General features: G+C 44.6%; 1 protein-coding gene across 4 annotated transcripts in view; it reads right to left on the reverse strand.

The window, feature by feature from the left end:
* The window catches only part of ATE1 (arginyltransferase 1), a 198,063-nt gene that overhangs the window by 13,991 nt on the left and 164,495 nt on the right, over window positions 1-19,577 (reverse strand). For all 4 annotated transcript variants that reach the window (XM_063961848.1, XM_063961847.1, XM_063961849.1 and 1 more), the window contains one exon: window positions 787-886. In XM_063961848.1, coding sequence (XP_063817918.1) covers window positions 787-886 — 100 coding nt within the window. The remainder of the gene's footprint in view (window positions 1-786; window positions 887-19,577) is intronic.

A 19,577-nucleotide genomic window follows, 5' to 3' on the forward strand; every position in this document is an offset into this window, starting at 1 on the left:
CCCTAACTCCCACGGTACAGGTATGCTGGTGCCCAAACAGAATACTGAAAATATTAACGTTTTAAAAGAAACTGAAGAATACTCTCTGGAGCTCACAGATGTGCATTCTCTCCTGAGGGCACTTTTTTCTAAACTGCCTGTGGGAGGGGGCATAGAGGGGAGGAGCCAGCAAACCCAGTTAAAGAAATTTAAAGTGCACCGACTCCTTTGGACCCCGTCTATACCCCATCGTAATAATTCCCCAATATCCCTTATGGATGCTAGAGAAATAGGGCTTTGTAGACATTAGCTGCCATTATAATGACAGGCAGTATTGAGTAGTATAAATTAAGAGCAAACTGAGTATATATTTTTATTATTAGTTGAGATTTTCAAAAAGTTAAAACCCTTTTAAACAAAGGGGATTGGGGTTGCATAGAAGTCTGAACTGGCTTGCAGTCTCCAAATGTATTTTTTTCCTGAAAAGTAGTGCTTTCAACCACAGGGGACATCATGGTCAAATATGTTAAAGGAATACGGACATGCTGTGATTTGCAGTTTTAGATATTTGACTCGTACAGGATTTTTTTTTCTATTGACAGTGGAGGGGAATAAATATGCTAACATACTTTACTTTTTCATTTAGGAAGGAGGTCAGTAAAAGCCAAGGTAAGAAGAAACAAAATAAATTTTAGTGATTTATTACTTTCTATAACCAGAATATAGTGGTGGGCAGTCTCTGCAAAGGCAAATATGCAATTTCTTCTTTATTTTATACCATCAATAGAGAGGTCACTTTATGCTCACCTTGTATCTCATCTTGGGACATGTGAAGATGTAGAAACCCATGTAGTAATAGCGCAGGTTGACGGCCTTTGTCTGCAGCTCGCGGGTGAATGCTATTTCTCTGTTGGTAGAAAAAGTCAAAGCAGGGTCATGCGACTTCAACAACGATGTGCAACAAGCTGACTAAAGCTGTGTATGTATCTATCAAGTAGGGGGGCATAGTTGGCATCCCGACGTATGGGATGCCAGCGGTCAGGAGACTGCCAGCAGAATGCAGACACCTGCCGGAAACCCAACTCCGGAATCCCAAATGTAAGGGGAGGCTTAGGGCTAGGCTGTGTGGGGAGGTATAGGAGCAGGGGGGGATAGGGATAGGTTGCGTTAAGGGAGGGTTAGAGGAAGGTCAAAGCTGGCTTACTTGAGTGCCCCTGTAGCGATTTTGGCAGTTGGGATGCCGGGTCGGTATTCTGACTGCCGGCATCCCGTACCCAACCCAAGTAGGGGATCAATAAGGAATATATCACATCCACAATAAGCCACCATTGCAAAACAGCATCCTTAAATACAACACTGAACAGTGCTGTATTTATCTGAGAAGCACAGGGTCATTCCATGTCAGTTCAACCAGGTGTGTCCACCGCCCATCTCAGATTTTTATGAACATTTTTTAATTAAAAGAGGATGAAACCCCCCCCCCACTATTTCTGCCAAATATCTCGACTGTGACAATTTATTATATATTGATTTTTACAATTTATTAAATTATTTACTAATCGCAGCTTCTTTATCCAGTTTATTTGAAGTATCACAGGTGTTTATGAAGGAATCACCGCAAAATTTGCACCCCTACGGTAACTTCCTCCTGAATCCAAACCAGATCACTTTATCTGCCTTACGTTTCAAGTTACGTCAAAAATGCACGTTTTTCGAAAAAACCTAAAAACGCTAGGTTCAACCTACATTAGATATCCCAATTTTTTTTTAGGTGCTCAACATAGGTACATATTACCACCACACAAAAAATCAGCATGGTACTCTGTTTCATAGTGGAGAAAAAAAAAATCATGAATTTGACATTCAAATACTGTTGTATCGCATACATAATTAACACAAGAAACCATGAAATTTAAAATCTTAAACATATCTTGAGTCCATAAGTTAAGTTGAGTCAACAATCTCATTTCTCTTTCCCTTGCTCAGAACCTGTTGTAACGGTCTGTAAATTTCCTTAAAGCGTCAGACGACAGTGCCTTCCAGTCCTTCCCTGGATAGTAGGCACTTCCGTTACACAGGGGATGTGAATAAAAGGAACAAAACACTGAAGGCCAGGACAACACATTTGTTGATTGGTTTTGTTTCATGAAGTGTACCAGCGGGTGGCACTTGATATCCCGGCGCTCAGCATACCGATGCTGGGATCCCGACAGTCGGGATTCCGGCGCCGGCAAGTCATACCACACCCTGTACCAGCACATCTTGTTCCTCCTCATTACATTTAATAATATACCCAATGTACCAGATGTTATTATACACTGCTGCTATGTATGTTCCAGGTTGCAGATCACTATTATCTACATTTTTTATGACTGTGGTCATAGTGACACTAAATAAGAATTTACTTACCGATAATTCTATTTCTCATAGTCCGTAGTGGATGCTGGGACTCCGTCAGGACCATGGGGGATAGCGGGCTCCGCAGGAGACAGGGCACATCTAAAAAAGCTTTTAGGTCACATGGTGCGTACTGGCTCCTCCCCCTATGACCCTCCTCCAAGCCTCAGTTAGGTACTGTGCCCGGACGAGCGTACACAATAAGGAAGGATCTTGAATCCCGGGTAAGACTCATACCAGCCACACCAATCACACCGTACAACTTGTGATCTGAACCCAGTTAACAGTATGATAACACAAACGAAGTAGCCTCTGAACAGATGGCTCACAACAACAGTAATAACCCGATTTTTGTAACAATAACTATGTACAAGCATTGCAGACAATCCGCACTTGGGATGGGCGCCCAGCATCCACTACGGACTATGAGAAATAGAATTATCGGTAAGTAAATTCTTATTTTCTCTAACGTCCTAGTGGATGCTGGGACTCCGTCAGGACCATGGGGATTATACCAAAGCTCCCAAACGGGCGGGAGAGTGCGGATGACTCTGCAGCACCGAATGAGAGAACTCCAGGTCCTCTTTAGCCAGAGTATCAAATTTGTAAAATTTTACAAACGTGTTCTCCCCTGACCACGTAGCTGCTCGGCAAAGTTGTAATGCCGAGACTCCTCGGGCAGCCGCCCAGGATGAGCCCACTTTCCTTGTGGAATGGGCCTTTACAGATTTAGGCTGTGGCAGGCCTGCCACAGAATGTGCAAGTTGGATTGTACTACATATCCAACGTGCAATCGTCTGTTTAGACGCAGGAGCACCCAACTTGTTGGGTGCATACAATGTAAACAACGAGTCAGATTTTCTGACTCCAGCTGTCCTTGAAATATATATTTTTAATGCTCTGACAACGTCCAGTAACTTGGAGTCCTCCAAGTCGCTAGTAGCCGCAGGCACCACAATAGGCTGGTTCAAGTGAAATGCCGAAACCACCTTAGGGAGAAATTGAGGACGTGTCCTCAATTCTGCCCTGTCCGAATGGAATATCAGATATGGGCTTTTGTATGACAAAGCTGCCAACTCCGAAACTCTCCTGGCTGAAGCCAGGGCCAACAGCATGGTTACCTTCCATGTAAGGTATTTTAAATCTACCGATTTTAAAGGCTCAAACCAATGAGATTTGAGAAAATTTAGAACCACGTTCAAATCCCACGGTGCCACTGGAGGCACTATTGGGGGTTGTATATGTAGTACACCTTTGACAAAAGTTTGTACTTCAGGCACTGACGCCAATTCCTTCTGGAAGAAAATTGATAAGGCCGAAATTTGAACTTTAATGGACCCCAATTTGAGGCCCATAGACAATCCTGCTTGCAGGAAATGTAAGAATCGACCCAATTGAAATTCTTCCGTTGGAGCCTTCTTGGCCTCACACCACGCAACATATTTTCTCCAAATGCGGTGATAATGTTGTGCGGTCACTTCTTTCCTGGCTTTAATTAAAGTAGGAATAACTTCCTCAGGAATGCCCTTCTCTTTTAGAATCCGGCGTTCAACCGCCATGCCGTCAAACGCAGCCGCGGTAAGTCTTGGAACATACAAGGTCCCTGCTGAAGCAGATCCCTTCTTAGAGGTAGAGGCCACGGATCCTCCGTGAGCATCTCTTGAAGTTCCGGATACCAAGTTCTTCTTGGCCAGTCCGGAGCTACCAGTATTGTTCTTACTCCTCTTTTCCGTATAATTCTCAGTACCTTTGGTATGAGAGGCAGAGGAGGGAACACATACACTGACTGGTACACCCACGGTGTTACCAGAGCGTCCACAGCTATTGCCTGAGGGTCTCTTGACCTGGCGCAATACCTGTCCAATTTTTTGTTGAGGCGAGACGCCATCATGTCCACCTTTGGTTTTTCCCAACGGTTCACAATCATGTGGAAAACTTCTGGATGAAGTCCCCACTCTCCCGGGTGAAGGTCGTGCCTGCTGAGGAAATCTGCTTCCCAGTTGTCCACTCCCGGGATGAACACTGCTGACAGTGCTACGACATGATTCTCCGCCCAGCGCAGAATCCTTGCAGCTTCTGCCATTGCACTCCTGCTTCTCGTGCCGCCTTGTCGGTTTACGTGGGCGACTGCCGTGATGTTGTCGGACTGGATCAACACCGGCTGACCCTGAAGCAGCGATTTTGCCAGGCTTAGAGCATTGTAGATCGCTCTTAGCTCCAGTATATTTATGTGAAGAGACGTCTCCAGGTTTGACCACACGCCCTGGAAGTTTCTTCCCTTTGTGACTGCTCCCCAACCTCGTAGGCTGGCATCCGTAGTCACCAGGACCCAGTCCTGTATGCCGAATCTGCGGCCCACTAACAGATGGGCAGTCTGCAACCACCACAGGAGAGACAACCTTGTTCTCGGTGACAGTGTTATCCGCTGATGCATGTGCAGATGCGATCCGGACCATTTGTCCAGCAGATCCCACTGAAATGTTCGTGCATGGAATCTGCCGAATGGAATCGCTTCGTACGAAGCCACCATCTTTCCCAGAACTCTTGTGCATTGATGTACTGACACAGTTCCTGGTTTTAGGAGGTTCTTGACAAGTTCGGATAACTCCCTTGCTTTCTCTTCCGGGAGAAATACCTTTTTCTGAACCGTGTCCAGAATCATGCCCAGGAACAGCAGATGTGTTGTCGGGGTCAATTGAGATTTTGGAAGATTTAGAATCCACCCGTGTTGCTGAAGCACTACTTGTGTTAGCGCTACACCGACTTCCAGCTGTTCTCTGGACTTTGCCCTTATCAGGAGATCGTCCAAGTAAGGGATAATTAATACGCCTTTTCTTCGTAGAAGAACCATCATTTCGGTCATTACCTTGGTAAAGACCCGAGGGGCCGTGGACAACCCAAACGGCAGCGTTTGAAACTGATAATGACAGTCTTGTATCACGAACCTGAGATACCCTTGGTGTGAGGGGTAAATCGGGACATGTAGTGTCAAAGTCAGAAAAATATCCCCATGCACGTTGCCATATTTGCACCGCACACTGGTCCGTGCTGCGCATGCGTACGCTCTCCCGTGAAGGCGCATACCCGCAATAGCGTGCACTCGCAGGCGCGGTATGCGTATTTACGGTAGAGTTTATGTAGTTGTAGCGTGCGACTCATTCGTTACATATTTTCACAATTAATGTAGTTTATAGATCATGATCCCTTTGATAGTTTCTGAAAGTTTGGTTAATATAGAAGGTCCCTGTTTAAAGTAATCCCTCTTTGTATTGTACGAAGGGTCTAACAGGAATCATACAGCAGTGTTTGGTACCCATCGGAAGAGTATTTAATTAGCAATATTCCGGTGTTGGTTTGGAGCGTATTAATCGCTCGTGCGAATAGTTATGGACATAAGAAGTTTATGTCCATTTCTATTATTTACTCATACTCAGGTATGCGGCGGGAAACCTAGTTCCCCACCCACCTGAGCTGTTTGAAATCGTCACAGCCCACCTGTATGAATCAACCTATGACCTTTTGTTGTGATACAGGGTCGAATTCCTTCATCCAATGGACAATGGGATTGTAGGGACTATGAGATTGCATTGTGTGTGGGGCATAAATAGGCAGGCCGACCACATCCAGCTCTCACTCTTCAACGGTTCTCATTGCTGAAAATCGGGTGCTGGATGTCCAGGCGCATGCGATCGTTTACCCTTGTGCGTAAGTTTCTCTCCGTAATCATTGTCTTACTGTGAGCCAATTTCTCTCATCTCTCTCCGTCTCTCTCTCTCTCTCTCTTTCCCTTCTCTTTCTCTCGTATCTCCCCTAGACTAGTATTGTATTGTATTAGATAGTATTGTATTTTGGTTAGGAAGTCTTTGTTATATTGTAGTGTATCATTTGTACTGTTATCCCCTTTTTACAAGTATACTAGATATAATACAGTTAATAGGCTTTGGACCCTAAACCAGTATCTGTGTATTTCCTATAGTGTTAAGTGTTCACTTGAGCGTCGGTGACGCTCAAGCAGCTTTGTAGTTAGTCAGGTTACACAAGGTTGCACTTACACCCTGTATTCACATTAAGGTATTCCGTGTATTTCATTGGTATAAGGTTTAGACATAAAGGTATAGCGTTGTGAGCGTCTGCGCCGCTGGTGATCTCCTCGTGGTCTCGAGCGTCCGCTACGCCATAGCGAATCATTACTCTAGTCATAGCCAATAACGTGTCCTGTGATCACTGGGCCGTGAGCGAACGTGACGCTTGAGCGTCTCGCCTACGGCTGAGCGATCGTTACGCAACTAGCGTACCATTACGGTACTTCTTAAGTAAACAGCGTACAGTGTTCTTAGACTTCATAAAGGGTTGTTTATACGACAAAGGAATTTAGCATTGTCAATTGGGGACTCGTCCTATCCTTCTCATATCTGCACTAGGTAGATCAGCAGACATTATCCCCCCAGCAAAGGGTGGGAGGTTGTCTCGCAGTGCTGACGGGATAAGCGTCTGCTTCGCTTAGATAAAGAGTGCTGAAGGAATCCGGGAACCGGAAGTAAGAACAAAACGCTTGTGTCTTTTAAAACTGTTTTATTTCTCTTCTGTCTTGCGTATACACGCACGCATACATTTATCTGCATTTCTTTTTCAAATTTCGTATATCACTATTCCTGTTTGCCAAGTTTTATAGTTGATAGAAAGTGTAAAAAGAGATTTGCTGTTATTTCATAGTAGAGGTAATAGTTAAAGTATAGACCAACACACGGCTTGTCTGGGAGATAAGACAGTCAGTGTGGTGTGCGGTAGATGATCAGGGATCACCTACATTGATAAAGGTAGAAATTGTGTTACGGTGGATCTTTGTTTTGCGTACACGTGTCCCTAACAAAAGACTTGCGTACGCAATCCAAACGGCAGACGCACGCAGCGTACATTACGCAACGTAGCGTCTGGTTACGCAACGTAGCTCAAGTCACGAAAAGTTGAATTAGCGCAAAGCGATAATTAGCGCAAAGGCGATAAGTAACGCACAGCGGTAAATAACGCGACGCGGTAAATAACGCAAATCTATTTTTGGAAAAATCTGAAATTTAGTTTAACAGATCCTGCTCCTAATTGGTAACACAGTTGGACTGAAGACAATTTCTGCGCAGAAATAGATATAGAAACAAAGTGTACATGTGTTGAGTGAGTGTGTTTTTATTACATAAGTTTATATAACTTAAGAGGTTGAACCAAAAGGAAAGTCGGGTACTCGTCAAGGGACACACGTGTAAGTGACATATACGGTGGCTAGGGAGGCATCCTTGGTTAAATAATATTTGAGCATTAGAGTATAGCGGACCATAAGGTAACAGACCAGGAGGTCATAAGGTAACAGACCAGGAGGTCATTAACAGACGGTAACAGACCAGGAGGTCATAAGGTAACAGGTAAAATAGACAAAGAGGTCCGCTATAAAGGTACAAGAGGCACAACGCCTGGGGTGTTGGTGCAGAACCCATATAGGCCATAAGCTCTTGCTGAAGGAATCGCGGCCGGAAACATCGATTCCATTGATCTTTCAGTACATGACAAGTAGTGCTTATGTACTGAACGATTGGACCGCACGTAATTGTGTGCAGTAGTTAGTAATCTGACCTAATACCATTAGAGTAAAGTGGTCACAAACGCTATCTGTACATTCTGACGTGATTTGTGTAATTTTTTATTTTTAAAGGGAAGTTCGCTGGTCACTCAGGAACTATCTAACAACCCCAACTTTACTGGAAAGAGTAAGTGTCCTTCGGGTAACCCTCATATGTTCCAGTAAACAGAAGGTTCACAGGGGCCCTGGGTTGGGTACAGCAGCTCTGGTTACAGTTATTGCAGTACTGGCCAACGTGGGCGAGAAGTAAGTGGGGTACTTGGTAAACCGCCACCGCCGGCCTGCCCAGGACATCTTGGTTTGTTTGTAAGGGTTCGCTGAAAACCTTGATATAAAGATCCAAGGAGGAATAAGCAACACCTGCAGAATTATGGGGGCCATTTGTTCAGGTAGGGGGCGATCAACCTCGGTTCGGGTTGATTCAGAGAACCGACCCGTTGGGTCGGCAAGGTACATCATGTGTGAAAAATACGGAAGTCACACAAAAGCTTTATGTGATGAATGGGAGAGAATGACTGTACAAGACAGGGACAAATTCCCAAGAATAGGTAGCTTCAGTCCAGACGTGTTACAAAATTTAAGGAGGAGGATATGTCTCATTGAACCAACAAAGAGACGAAGTAAACATTATGATTATGTGCAGTTAGGGCAACAGGAAGGTGAATTACAAAGAGATTCAATTGACTTTTCTGAATCTTATCTTGAGAGGAGAGACATGGCATCGGGGAGGATTATGGTTGCGGAGAAAAGCACAAGGTTGAACAATAAAAACGCTCTTAGCAACTGTAGTATAGATTATAAGAATAAGTGTAATAACTGTAACAATGATTATTGTAATACTGTTGAATGTACAACTATTAACCTATGCAAGTTGCACCCCATGTCAAACTTCCCTCAGGAATACAAACAAGAAAGTGAGCCCAGAACGATGTCAGCACCTCTTCCAGCAACCATCACAAAAGCCATCCAGGTGGACGCGACCAAATTGGTAAAGGCAATAATCGAACCCCCTAACGGAGGGTCAGGTGAGGTCGTGTCCACAGGTACGTACAATGTTTCATATCACGCACAAACAAATGTACCCCATATTGTAAGACCAACACAAGATGATGTAACTGAGCTCGATCTGGCCAGGGTGATCTCAGTCCCCAATGGGAAGACTGACGATCAGGGAATCATTCCCGTCAAGGACAGTGCAATGCGCTGTCTCTGGTCCCGGACCGAATTGAGATCAATTGTGTCTGAATTTCCTGATCCTAGGAAAAATCTAGTCAAATGTCAAAAGTTTATTAAAGAACTAGGAAACGCCACAGAACCCACCAACAAAGAATGGCGGACAGTGCTGAGGGCATGTTTGCCCTCCAGTGTTGACCCTGAAAAGTTCATTGCTGATTGTAAATTAAACACGGAGGTACCTTGTATGGAAGAACACAATCAGGAATGTATTAGGCAGATTAACCGACAGTTCGGAATATATTTCCCAGCTGCTGTCAAGTGGAATGACATTCTCTCCATAAGGCAAAACGAAAGGGAAAATGTTTCTAATTATTTCAATCGAGCACTGCAAATAATGGCTAGAAACACTGGGATCGCAGACATCAAGACAAATGCACAACATAAAGGAATAGCGGTTAAGGTATTAATGAATGGTTTAAAAGATGAATTAAAAACAAGGGTACAGACCACCAACCCAAACTGGAGAGATATCTCGGTGACCGCACTAAGAGAGGCCGTCATCAATCATGATCAGAATATCACCAGATACAGAGAGTCACAAAGAGATGAGTTAATGGCAGCAAATATACAGGCCCAAAACACAAGACCACCCCAACAAAAGCCCCATACCCCTGTGAGAAATCCAGATATGGAAGTCTGTTACAATTGTCATAAAAAGGGACACTTTGCAAGAGATTGTAGATCAAGAGAAAGACAACACCATAATCATAAAATCCAAGGAATCAGGGAAGTACAGGGGAAACGATTGATGATGATGAGCATCCGAGCGTTTGAGGAGGCATCAAATCAACCAAAACCTCAGGTCATTGACACGTGGAGGAAGCCCAGGATTTGTTATCATTGTAGGAGAGAAGGGCATTATGCTAGCAACTGTAATAACCCACATAAAGTTAGACCCCCTAGACCAAGAAATGAGCAAAATTACAATACACACCATTATAATCAGGGATCACATAGGCAGGAAAGGTGATTATTAGGAATGGAGGCAAGCCTGAGGTAACGGTTAATAAAGTGGGAGGTCATTCACTGAAGACACCGGAATGACCAGGTGAAAAGTTGTAAATGTATTTGTGAAAAATGTTTTTTTTTTTTTCTCTCTCTCTCTCTATCCCCATCTCTGACTAGTATTGGTAAGAATTCACACATTGCATATCCACTTGGTCCTTGCAGAAGTCTACCAAACCCCAGCATGACCTCCGCCACAATGTATTTCTGGCCAGATACAGACAGTGGAGTAATGCAGGTGCTGGTGGGAAGGGACTGCTCAAGGAGACCATTAGACACATAGATATGACAGCCTAATAAGTCTGACAATGATTTTCTAATGCTAACAATGTTTTCTTAATGTTGACAATGTTTAAAAATGTTTTGTTTCTCTTTTCTCATTGGTGGTTATTGTCGAGTTATGTAATGTATATATGCACATGAATTGTTCTCTACCTCTTTTGTTTTTTTTGTTATCTCTCTCTTCCCACTCATGTTTCCATGGTTTAAAGATGGTATGTCACCCCTCAGTTGGACCAATGGTAATGCCAGATTTTTGCTCCTTACAGAGAGATCGTCGGTTGGGAGTGAACGTTGCATCACCGGAATGTTCGTTTGGAAGACTGAGAGACAGCACCTTTGAGAAGACAGCAGAACAAGAAGAACAACAAGACGAGAGAACTTATTATCGTAGCAAGTTCTCTCCCCCCCCTCAAACTGTTTTCTTATACCCCCTTTACAAATTTCTTCTTTTCTCCTCCTGTAAGATGGACTTGCCCCAAGAGACTGCAATATGGATTTTCCCGTTAACCAGGATGTTGACCAGAGCAGTCTGTTTCGGTGAGAGTACCAGTGAGGTCGAGAAAGGATCCAGAAAGGTTCTAATGACTGAGACGGAGGTGTAAATTTCCAATAGCAACCCAATCACCAAGCAAAGGCGAGTACCGGGCACGATCTAACAACCATGTTATCTGTAAACATTTTCTTTGAAGGATTGTTAGCTCAAAAAGAAAATTGTATCTGTAGGCTCTGTGATAATCTGGTTGAAGATGGATGCATAAAGAAATGCCAATCCAGTTTTAATATCCATATGGACCGGCATCCATTGAGTGACTATCACTCCTTAGTGGGTAACGTGTTAAACCAAACAGATTGTTGGGTATGCTCTCAAGTACCTCAGGGTCATAGCAAATCAGGGCTAGTACCATTTCCTTTAACGTTAGGGGAGGTACTTGAGCTAAGTGGTGGGAGACCGGTGGACCGGAGATTTAACATCTCCAGCCCTCCTAGTTTGAAGCTCCACCAATACCATGTGGATAGGTCCCTCTTATGTTTTAATATCTCCAACCCCCGTAAGCCGGGAAATTGGGAAGTGTCATGGAGCAACCTTACCATGACCTTTTCACACAGAGCAGATAGAATGCCTACAGATACAGAGCTCGTACGCCACATAGCCAGTAGAGGAAAATCTTTCCGGTATCGATATACCTTAGGAAATAGGATTACTAGAGTTGGAGAGGTATCACCAGGATACTGTGCACATATCGTACAAACTGATACGTGCATTAAGCAGATGGAAGAATTAGGGTCAGGAGATTTCACCTGGAAGGTTTGTAACATGGTCATGTCCTTCTCCGTCCCATATGTTCTCCCCGATGACGCATATTTCATATGCGGGAGAAAGGCGTACAAGTGGCTTGCCCCAAACTCTGAAGGATTGTGTTATATTGGAAAAGTATTGCCTGAAGTGATGACTGTTACACATGACAAAATGAAGGACATACACCGTGGTGCCCAAGCTCCTTATACTCACACTCATTACGAGCACCGAGTTAAAAGACAACTGTCAGAAAGGTTAGAGCATCCGGCCTCTGATCTTATCCATGAATCCACCGGGATTCAGGTCCTGGTAGCGTTAGATTTCACTCGCACCGCTCGAGGAGTGATGAATTATAGATACATTTCCGCACTCGCCAATTTGTTAGATAATATCACTGAAATGTATGATGACACGTTTAGATACACTGGAAGAGAACTTCCAACTTACAAAACGGAACTAGTTCAGCATAGGATGGTTCTTAATTACCTTACAGCAGTAACAGGCGGATATTGTGTTACATTGGCAACACAGTACGGCATAAAGTGTTGCACTTATATCACGAATAGCACCGAGGATCCGGTAGAGGTCATAGACCAAAAGATGGACGATATTCTGCAATTAAAGTGGGAATTTCGTCGAAAACACAATCTCACCCTTGCTGCTGTAGGTAATGAGCTGACTGGTTGGGTGTCATGGTTGAACCCGCGAAATTGGTTCTCCGGTTTAGGAGACTGGGCTCAAGGAGTCATAATGGATGTTGGAAAGTTTCTACTATGTATCTTGGGTGTCGTTATATCGATTGGATTGATATTTAGATGCGGGCAGGCTTTAATGAGGTGCAAACAAAGTACAAAAGTGATGAGCTTGAGGAGTGAGGAAACTGTAATTAACCTGGATTTGATTTATGACCCAATAATAGAAACCAGAATGTGATGAAAATGCGATTATACGGTCCGTTTCTTTCACCTGTTTTTCTGCTTTTCTCCAAGATACAAAGACCCCCTTGGACGAGGAAGTTGACGAGACGCTATACAGACAACAGACAAGCACCAAAGATGAAGTTTTGACCACTTGAGAAATGGACATTTGATGAACTTTGCCATGGATCCCCAGTTTCCCTAGTACTTTTAAACTCACGCTAGCCCAACATTTTTTTGTAAATCCGATGGCTCTGACAAAGCTATTTGCTCATGCCCAAGGAGCAATACAGCGCAAAGAAGACGACTCTCAACAGATACCGAACACAACTTCGACGACAGATGTACATTTCCCTGACATAGAATATCATTGCATTTTCCATAAGTGTTCTTTATCTTCATCTCTACAACCCTCAGGTAATGACACACATAGTCGATAGGGAATACAGGCACAGATATCAGCAACCACATACCTCCCCCATTCATGTATCATCAACTAAAATGTGCTCCCCATTTTGTTCAAAATCCGAAAAGAGCTCGGTAAAGTTTGACAGCCCATCCACAGACCTGTACCACAGGATAAGAAGGAATTCAAATGTATACTTCGCAATACCTCGAAGCTTGATTTACAACACGTACGGCACGATGATACATGACCCTCCAAACATGGACTCATACACACATGCTTCTGCTATCACACTAGGTCATACCCTCTTCACACCTACTCCTCTCTCCTCCCTCACCCAACCATGGAAATGAATTAACCCCTGACATATATTTTTCTCCTTTTTAAATGTTTTAGAAGGTGGCAGTTATTATTGACTGCCAAAGGGTGGACTGTCAAAGTCAGAAAAATATCCCCATGCACGTTGCCATATTTGCACCGCACACTGGTCCGTGCTGCGCATGCGTACGCTCTCCCGTGAAGGCGCATACCCGCAATAGCGTGCACTCGCAGGCGCGGTATGCGTATTTACGGTAGAGTTTATGTAGTTGTAGCGTGCGACTCATTCGTTACATATTTTCACAATTAATGTAGTTTATAGATCATGATCCCTTTGATAGTTTCTGAAAGTTTGGTTAATATAGAAGGTCCCTGTTTAAAGTAATCCCTCTTTGTATTGTACGAAGGGTCTAACAGGAATCATACAGCAGTGTTTGGTACCCATCGGAAGAGTATTTAATTAGCAATATTCCGGTGTTGGTTTGGAGCGTATTAATCGCTCGTGCGAATAGTTATGGACATAAGAAGTTTATGTCCATTTCTATTATTTACTCATACTCAGGTATGCGGCGGGAAACCTAGTTCCCCACCCACCTGAGCTGTTTGAAATCGTCACAGCCCACCTGTATGAATCAACCTATGACCTTTTGTTGTGATACAGGGTCGAATTCCTTCATCCAATGGACAATGGGATTGTAGGGACTATGAGATTGCATTGTGTGTGGGGCATAAATAGGCAGGCCGACCACATCCAGCTCTCACTCTTCAACGGTTCTCATTGCTGAAAATCGGGTGCTGGATGTCCAGGCGCATGCGATCGTTTACCCTTGTGCGTAAGTTTCTCTCCGTAATCATTGTCTTACTGTGAGCCAATTTCTCTCATCTCTCTCCGTCTCTCTCTCTCTCTCTCTCTTTCCCTTCTCTTTCTCTCGTATCTCCCCTAGACTAGTATTGTATTGTATTAGATAGTATTGTATTTTGGTTAGGAAGTCTTTGTTATATTGTAGTGTATCATTTGTACTGTTATCCCCTTTTTACAAGTATACTAGATATAATACAGTTAATAGGCTTTGGACCCTAAACCAGTATCTGTGTATTTCCTATAGTGTTAAGTGTTCACTTGAGCGTCGGTGATGCTCAAGCAGCTTTGTAGTTAGTCAGGTTACACAAGGTTGCACTTACACCCTGTATTCACATTAAGGTATTCCGTGTATTTCATTGGTATAAGGTTTAGACATAAAGGTATAGCGTTGTGAGCGTCTGCGCCGCTGGTGATCTCCTCGTGGTCTCGAGCGTCCGCTACGCCATAGCGAATCATTACTCTAGTCATAGCCAATAACGTGTCCTGTGATCACTGGGCCGTGAGCGAACGTGACGCTTGAGCGTCTCGCCTACGGCTGAGCGATCGTTACGCAACTAGCGTACCATTACGGTACTTCTTAAGTAAACAGCGTACAGTGTTCTTAGACTTCATAAAGGGTTGTTTATACGACAAAGGAATTTAGCATTGTCAGTAGATAAGCATCTTTTATGTCCAAGGACACCATGAAGTCTCCTTCTTCCAGATTCGCTATCACTGCTCTGAGTGACTCCATCTTGAACTTGAATTTCTTTATGTACAGGTTCAAGGATTTCAGATTTAGAATAGGCCTTACCGAACCGTCCGGTTTCGGTACCACAAATAGTGTGGAATAATACCCCTTTCCCTGTTGTAGGAGGGGTACCTTGACTATCACCTGCTGAGAATACAGCTTGTGAATGGCTTCCAAAACCGACGTCCTTTCTGAGGGAGACGTTGGTAAAGCAGACTTTAGGAACCGGCGAGGGGGAGACCTTTCGAACTCCAGCATGTAACCCTGAGATACTATCTGCAGGACCCACGGGTCCACTTGTGAGTGAACCCATTGATTGCTGAAAATCTTGAGTCGACCCCCCACCGTTCCTGAGTCCGCTTGTAAAGCCCCAGCGTCATGCTGATGGCTTTGTAGAAGCCGGGGCGGGCTTCTGTTCCTGGGCAGGGGCTGCTTGCTGCCCTTTCTTACCCTTTCCTCTGCCTCGCGGCAGATAAGACTGTCCTTTTGGTCGCTTTTTATAGGAGCGAAAGGACTGCGGCTGAAAAGACGGTGTCTTTTTCTGTTGGGAGGGGGTCTGAGGTAAAAAAGTGGATTTGCCGGCAGTTGCCGTGGCCACCAGGTCCGAAAGACCGACCCCAAACAATTCCTCTCCTTTATATGGCAATACTTCCATATGCCTCTTGGAATCCGCATCACCTGACCACTGTCGCGTCCATAAACTTCTTCTGGCAGATATGGACATCGCGCTTACTCTTGATGCTAGAGTACAAACATCCCTCTGAGCATCTCGCATATAAAGGAAAGCATCCTTTAATTGCTCTAGAGTCAATAAAATACTGTCCCTATCCAGGGTATCAATATTTTCAGTCAGAGAATCCAACCACACTACCCCAGCACTGCACATCCAGGCTGAGGCTATTGCCGGTCGCAGTATAACACCAGTATGTGTGTATATACTCTTCAGTGTAGTTTCCAGCCTCCTATCTGCTGGATCCTTGAGGGCGGCCGTATCAGGAGACGGCAACGCCACTTGCTTTGATAAACGTGTGAGCGCCTTATCCACCCTAGGGGGTGTTTCCCAGCGCGCCCTAACCTCTGGTGGGAAAGGGTATAATGCCAATAACTTCTTGGAAATTAGCAGTTTTCTATCGGGGTTAACCCACGCTTCATCACACACGTCATTCAATTCCTCCGATTCTGGAAAAAATACAGGTAGTTTTTTCACCCCCCACATAATACCCCTTTTTGAGGTACCAGCAGTATCAGAGATCTGCAAAGCCTCCTTCATTGCCGTGATCATATAACGTGTGGCCCTATTGGAAAATACGTTTGTTTCTTCACCGTCGACACTAGATTCATCTGTGTCGGTACCCGTGTCGACTGACTGAGGTAAAGGACGTTTTACAGCCCCTGACGGTGTCTGAGACGCCTGAACCGGTACTAACTGGTTTGCCGGGCGTCTTATTTCGTCAACTGACTTTTGTAATGTGCTGACATTATCACGTAATTCCATAACTAAAGCCATCCATTCCGGTGTCGACTCCCTAGGGGGTGACATTACCATCATCGGCAATTGCTCTGCCTCCACACCAACATCGTCCTCATACATGTCGACACACACGTACCGACACACAGCAGCCACACAGGGAATGCTCTAATCGAAGACAGGACCCCCTAGCCCTTTGGGGAGACAGAGGGAGAGTTTGCCAGCACACACCAAAAGCGCTATAAATGTATATAAACAACCCTAGAAGGTGGTGTTTACTATATATGCGCTCTTAATATATAAATATCGCCAATTTATGCCCCCCTTCTCTTTGTTACCCTGTTTCTGTAGTGCAGTGCAGGGGAGAGACCTGGGAGCCTTCCTCACCAGCGGAGCTGAGCAGGAAAATGGCGCTGAGTGCTGAGGAGAATAAGCTCCGCCCCTTTTTCGGCGGGCTTTTCCCCGGTTTTTAAGAAACTGGCCTGGGTTAAAATACATACATATAGCCTTAATGGCTATATGTGATGTATTTATTTTGCCACTAAAGGTAATTATATTGCTGCCCAGGGCGCCCCCAGCAGCGCCCTGCACCCTCCGTGACTGAGTCAGTGAGCCGTGTGACAACAATGGCGCACAGCTGCCGTGCTGTGCGCTACCTTCAAGAAGACTGAGGAGTCTTCTGCCGCCTGCTTTCCGGACCTCCGTTCTGCCGTCTCTTCAGCGTCTGTAAGGGGGATCGGCGGCGCGGCTCCGGGACGAACCCCAGGCTGACCTGTGTTCCGACTCCCTCTGGAGCTAAGTGTCCAGTAGCCTAAGACTCCAATCCATCCTGCACGCAGGTGAGTTGGAAATCTCTCCCCTAAGTCCCTCGATGCAGTGATCCTGTTGCCAGCAGGAATCACTGAGATTGAAACCTAAAAAAAAACTTTTCTAAACAGCTCTTTAGGAGAGCCACCTAGATTGCACCCTCTCGGACGGGCACAAAAACCTAACTGAGGCTTGGAGGAGGGTCATAGGGGGAGGAGCCAGTACGCACCATGTGACCTAAAAGCTTTTTTAGATGTGCCCTGTCTCCTGCGGAGCCCGCTATCCCCCATGGTCCTGACGGAGTCCCAGCATCCACTAGGACGTTAGAGAAAAGGGGTTATGCAATCAGCCATGGTAACTTAACGTGGCTAATTGTCCTACCGGGCGCTATCCAATTAGCCCCATAAAGCCACGGCTCACGCCGGCTTATAAGGGATTTTGTTTCACCTGCCTCCATGGAAACGGGACTGTTTCTACCAAAAACACACAGGTTTCACAGTCTTTGTGGTTTCTAGACTGCTATGCAGCTTGGTTTTGCAGTCTTGTATTTCAATTTGTGACACGTAGAAAAACTTTATGCCATGTATCTTTTCAGCCCAGCTATACAGGTCCAAAGGTGTCAAGATGTGAGGAGTTTCCACTGTTTGCAGACTGCTGCGGGTGGCTAGACGTTTACTAGCACCATCACTAAAGTAGTGAACATACTCCAATTTTAGTAATAGTTCCGCTAAGTGTTTCATAACTACCATAATGAAGGCATGCACAGTTATGGCTACATGGTCAAGGGCGTCACTTATAACACACAGACCCACACAGTTTAAAGGGTCACACATTCATCTTTCCTAAAAAAAACAAACCAGATGTTGCCATGATAATAGTTGCCTCGCGGCAAATGTGACCGCAAATGCACGCTAATGGAAGCCTATGGAGCGAACACCGGCTGTGATCAGTCGCAGCACAGCTCATTCAAACTATGCCGCAATGCTTATGCCATGCGCATGCACTGCAGCATAGATGAGCGTGGCTCTATCTGTATACAGCAAATGGGTGAAGTGTTGCTTGCGAAGTGTCAGAGTGGAAACAAACTTTCTTTCCAGGGCACATGCGAGAATGTTCATCATCTTTGTAAAACTGCTGTACCTGATGAACGATTTGTACGGGAAGGGCTTTCCCTCTATATTTTTCAGGTTCTGCCAGTATGCCATGGGTTTCTTTAAGTTTTCTTGATTGTTTTACTGGGATCAGTATGAGATCCCGACGATCAGGAGGCCAATGCGGGGAGCCCAACAGCCGGAATCCCGGCGGCGAGCGCAGCGTGTCCCCACGTGGGCTCGCCATGCTTCTATTTCCCTCCAGGTGGTGGCGTGGACCATCACCCATAAGGGGTAACCAGCCGGCGGTCGTATTTCAGCTGGTGTCAGGATCCTGACCGCCGGGATCCCGACAGGCAGTAAATTGACTACCTCCCGTTTTACTATGTATTCTGAGACATTAAATAAGTTAGGAACTCAAGTTATGTTTAAGTTTTAAAATGTTATGATTTCTTGTGTTAATTATGTATGCGGTACCACAGTAATTGAACGTCAACTTCATGATTTTTTTTCTCCACTATGAAACAGAGTACCACGCTGAATTTTTGAGTGGTAGTAATGTATTCCTTTGTTAAACACGCACACAAAAAAATCAGGATATCTAATGTGGATTGAACCTAGTGTTTTTAAGACTTTGTCGAAAAACCTGCGTTTTTACCGTAACTCAAAATGTAAAGCAGATAAATAATTTGGTTTGGATTTTTGGATTCGGGAGGAAGAGATACCTTATGGGTCCAAATTTAATGGTGATTCCTTATTAAACACCCGTGATACTTCAAATAAACTAAATGAAGAAGCAGGGATTAGTAAATAATTTAATAAATTGAAAAAGGAGATTCATGGTAAGAACTTACCTTTGTTAAATCTCTTTCTGCGAGGTACACTGGATTCCACAGGGAATTAAATCAGGGTGTAGAGTTGGATCTTGATCCGAGGCACCAACAGGCTAAAAGCTTTGACTGTTCCCAGGATGCATAGCGCCGCCTCCTCTATATCCCCGCCTCAAGGCACTGGAGCTCAGTTTTGTTAACCAGTCCAATGCAGTAGCATGTAAGAGACGACAAGAGTTAGTAGCCACATACAACTACATTCTCACAAAAGGAGAAGGTACCTGCAGCTAATGCCATACAAACCCAAAGAAGCTAAGTGCATC

The sequence above is a fragment of the Pseudophryne corroboree genome, chromosome 3 (genome assembly GCF_028390025.1).
Source record: "Pseudophryne corroboree isolate aPseCor3 chromosome 3, aPseCor3.hap2, whole genome shotgun sequence".
In the NCBI taxonomy this organism is placed as follows: domain Eukaryota; kingdom Metazoa; phylum Chordata; class Amphibia; order Anura; family Myobatrachidae; genus Pseudophryne; species Pseudophryne corroboree.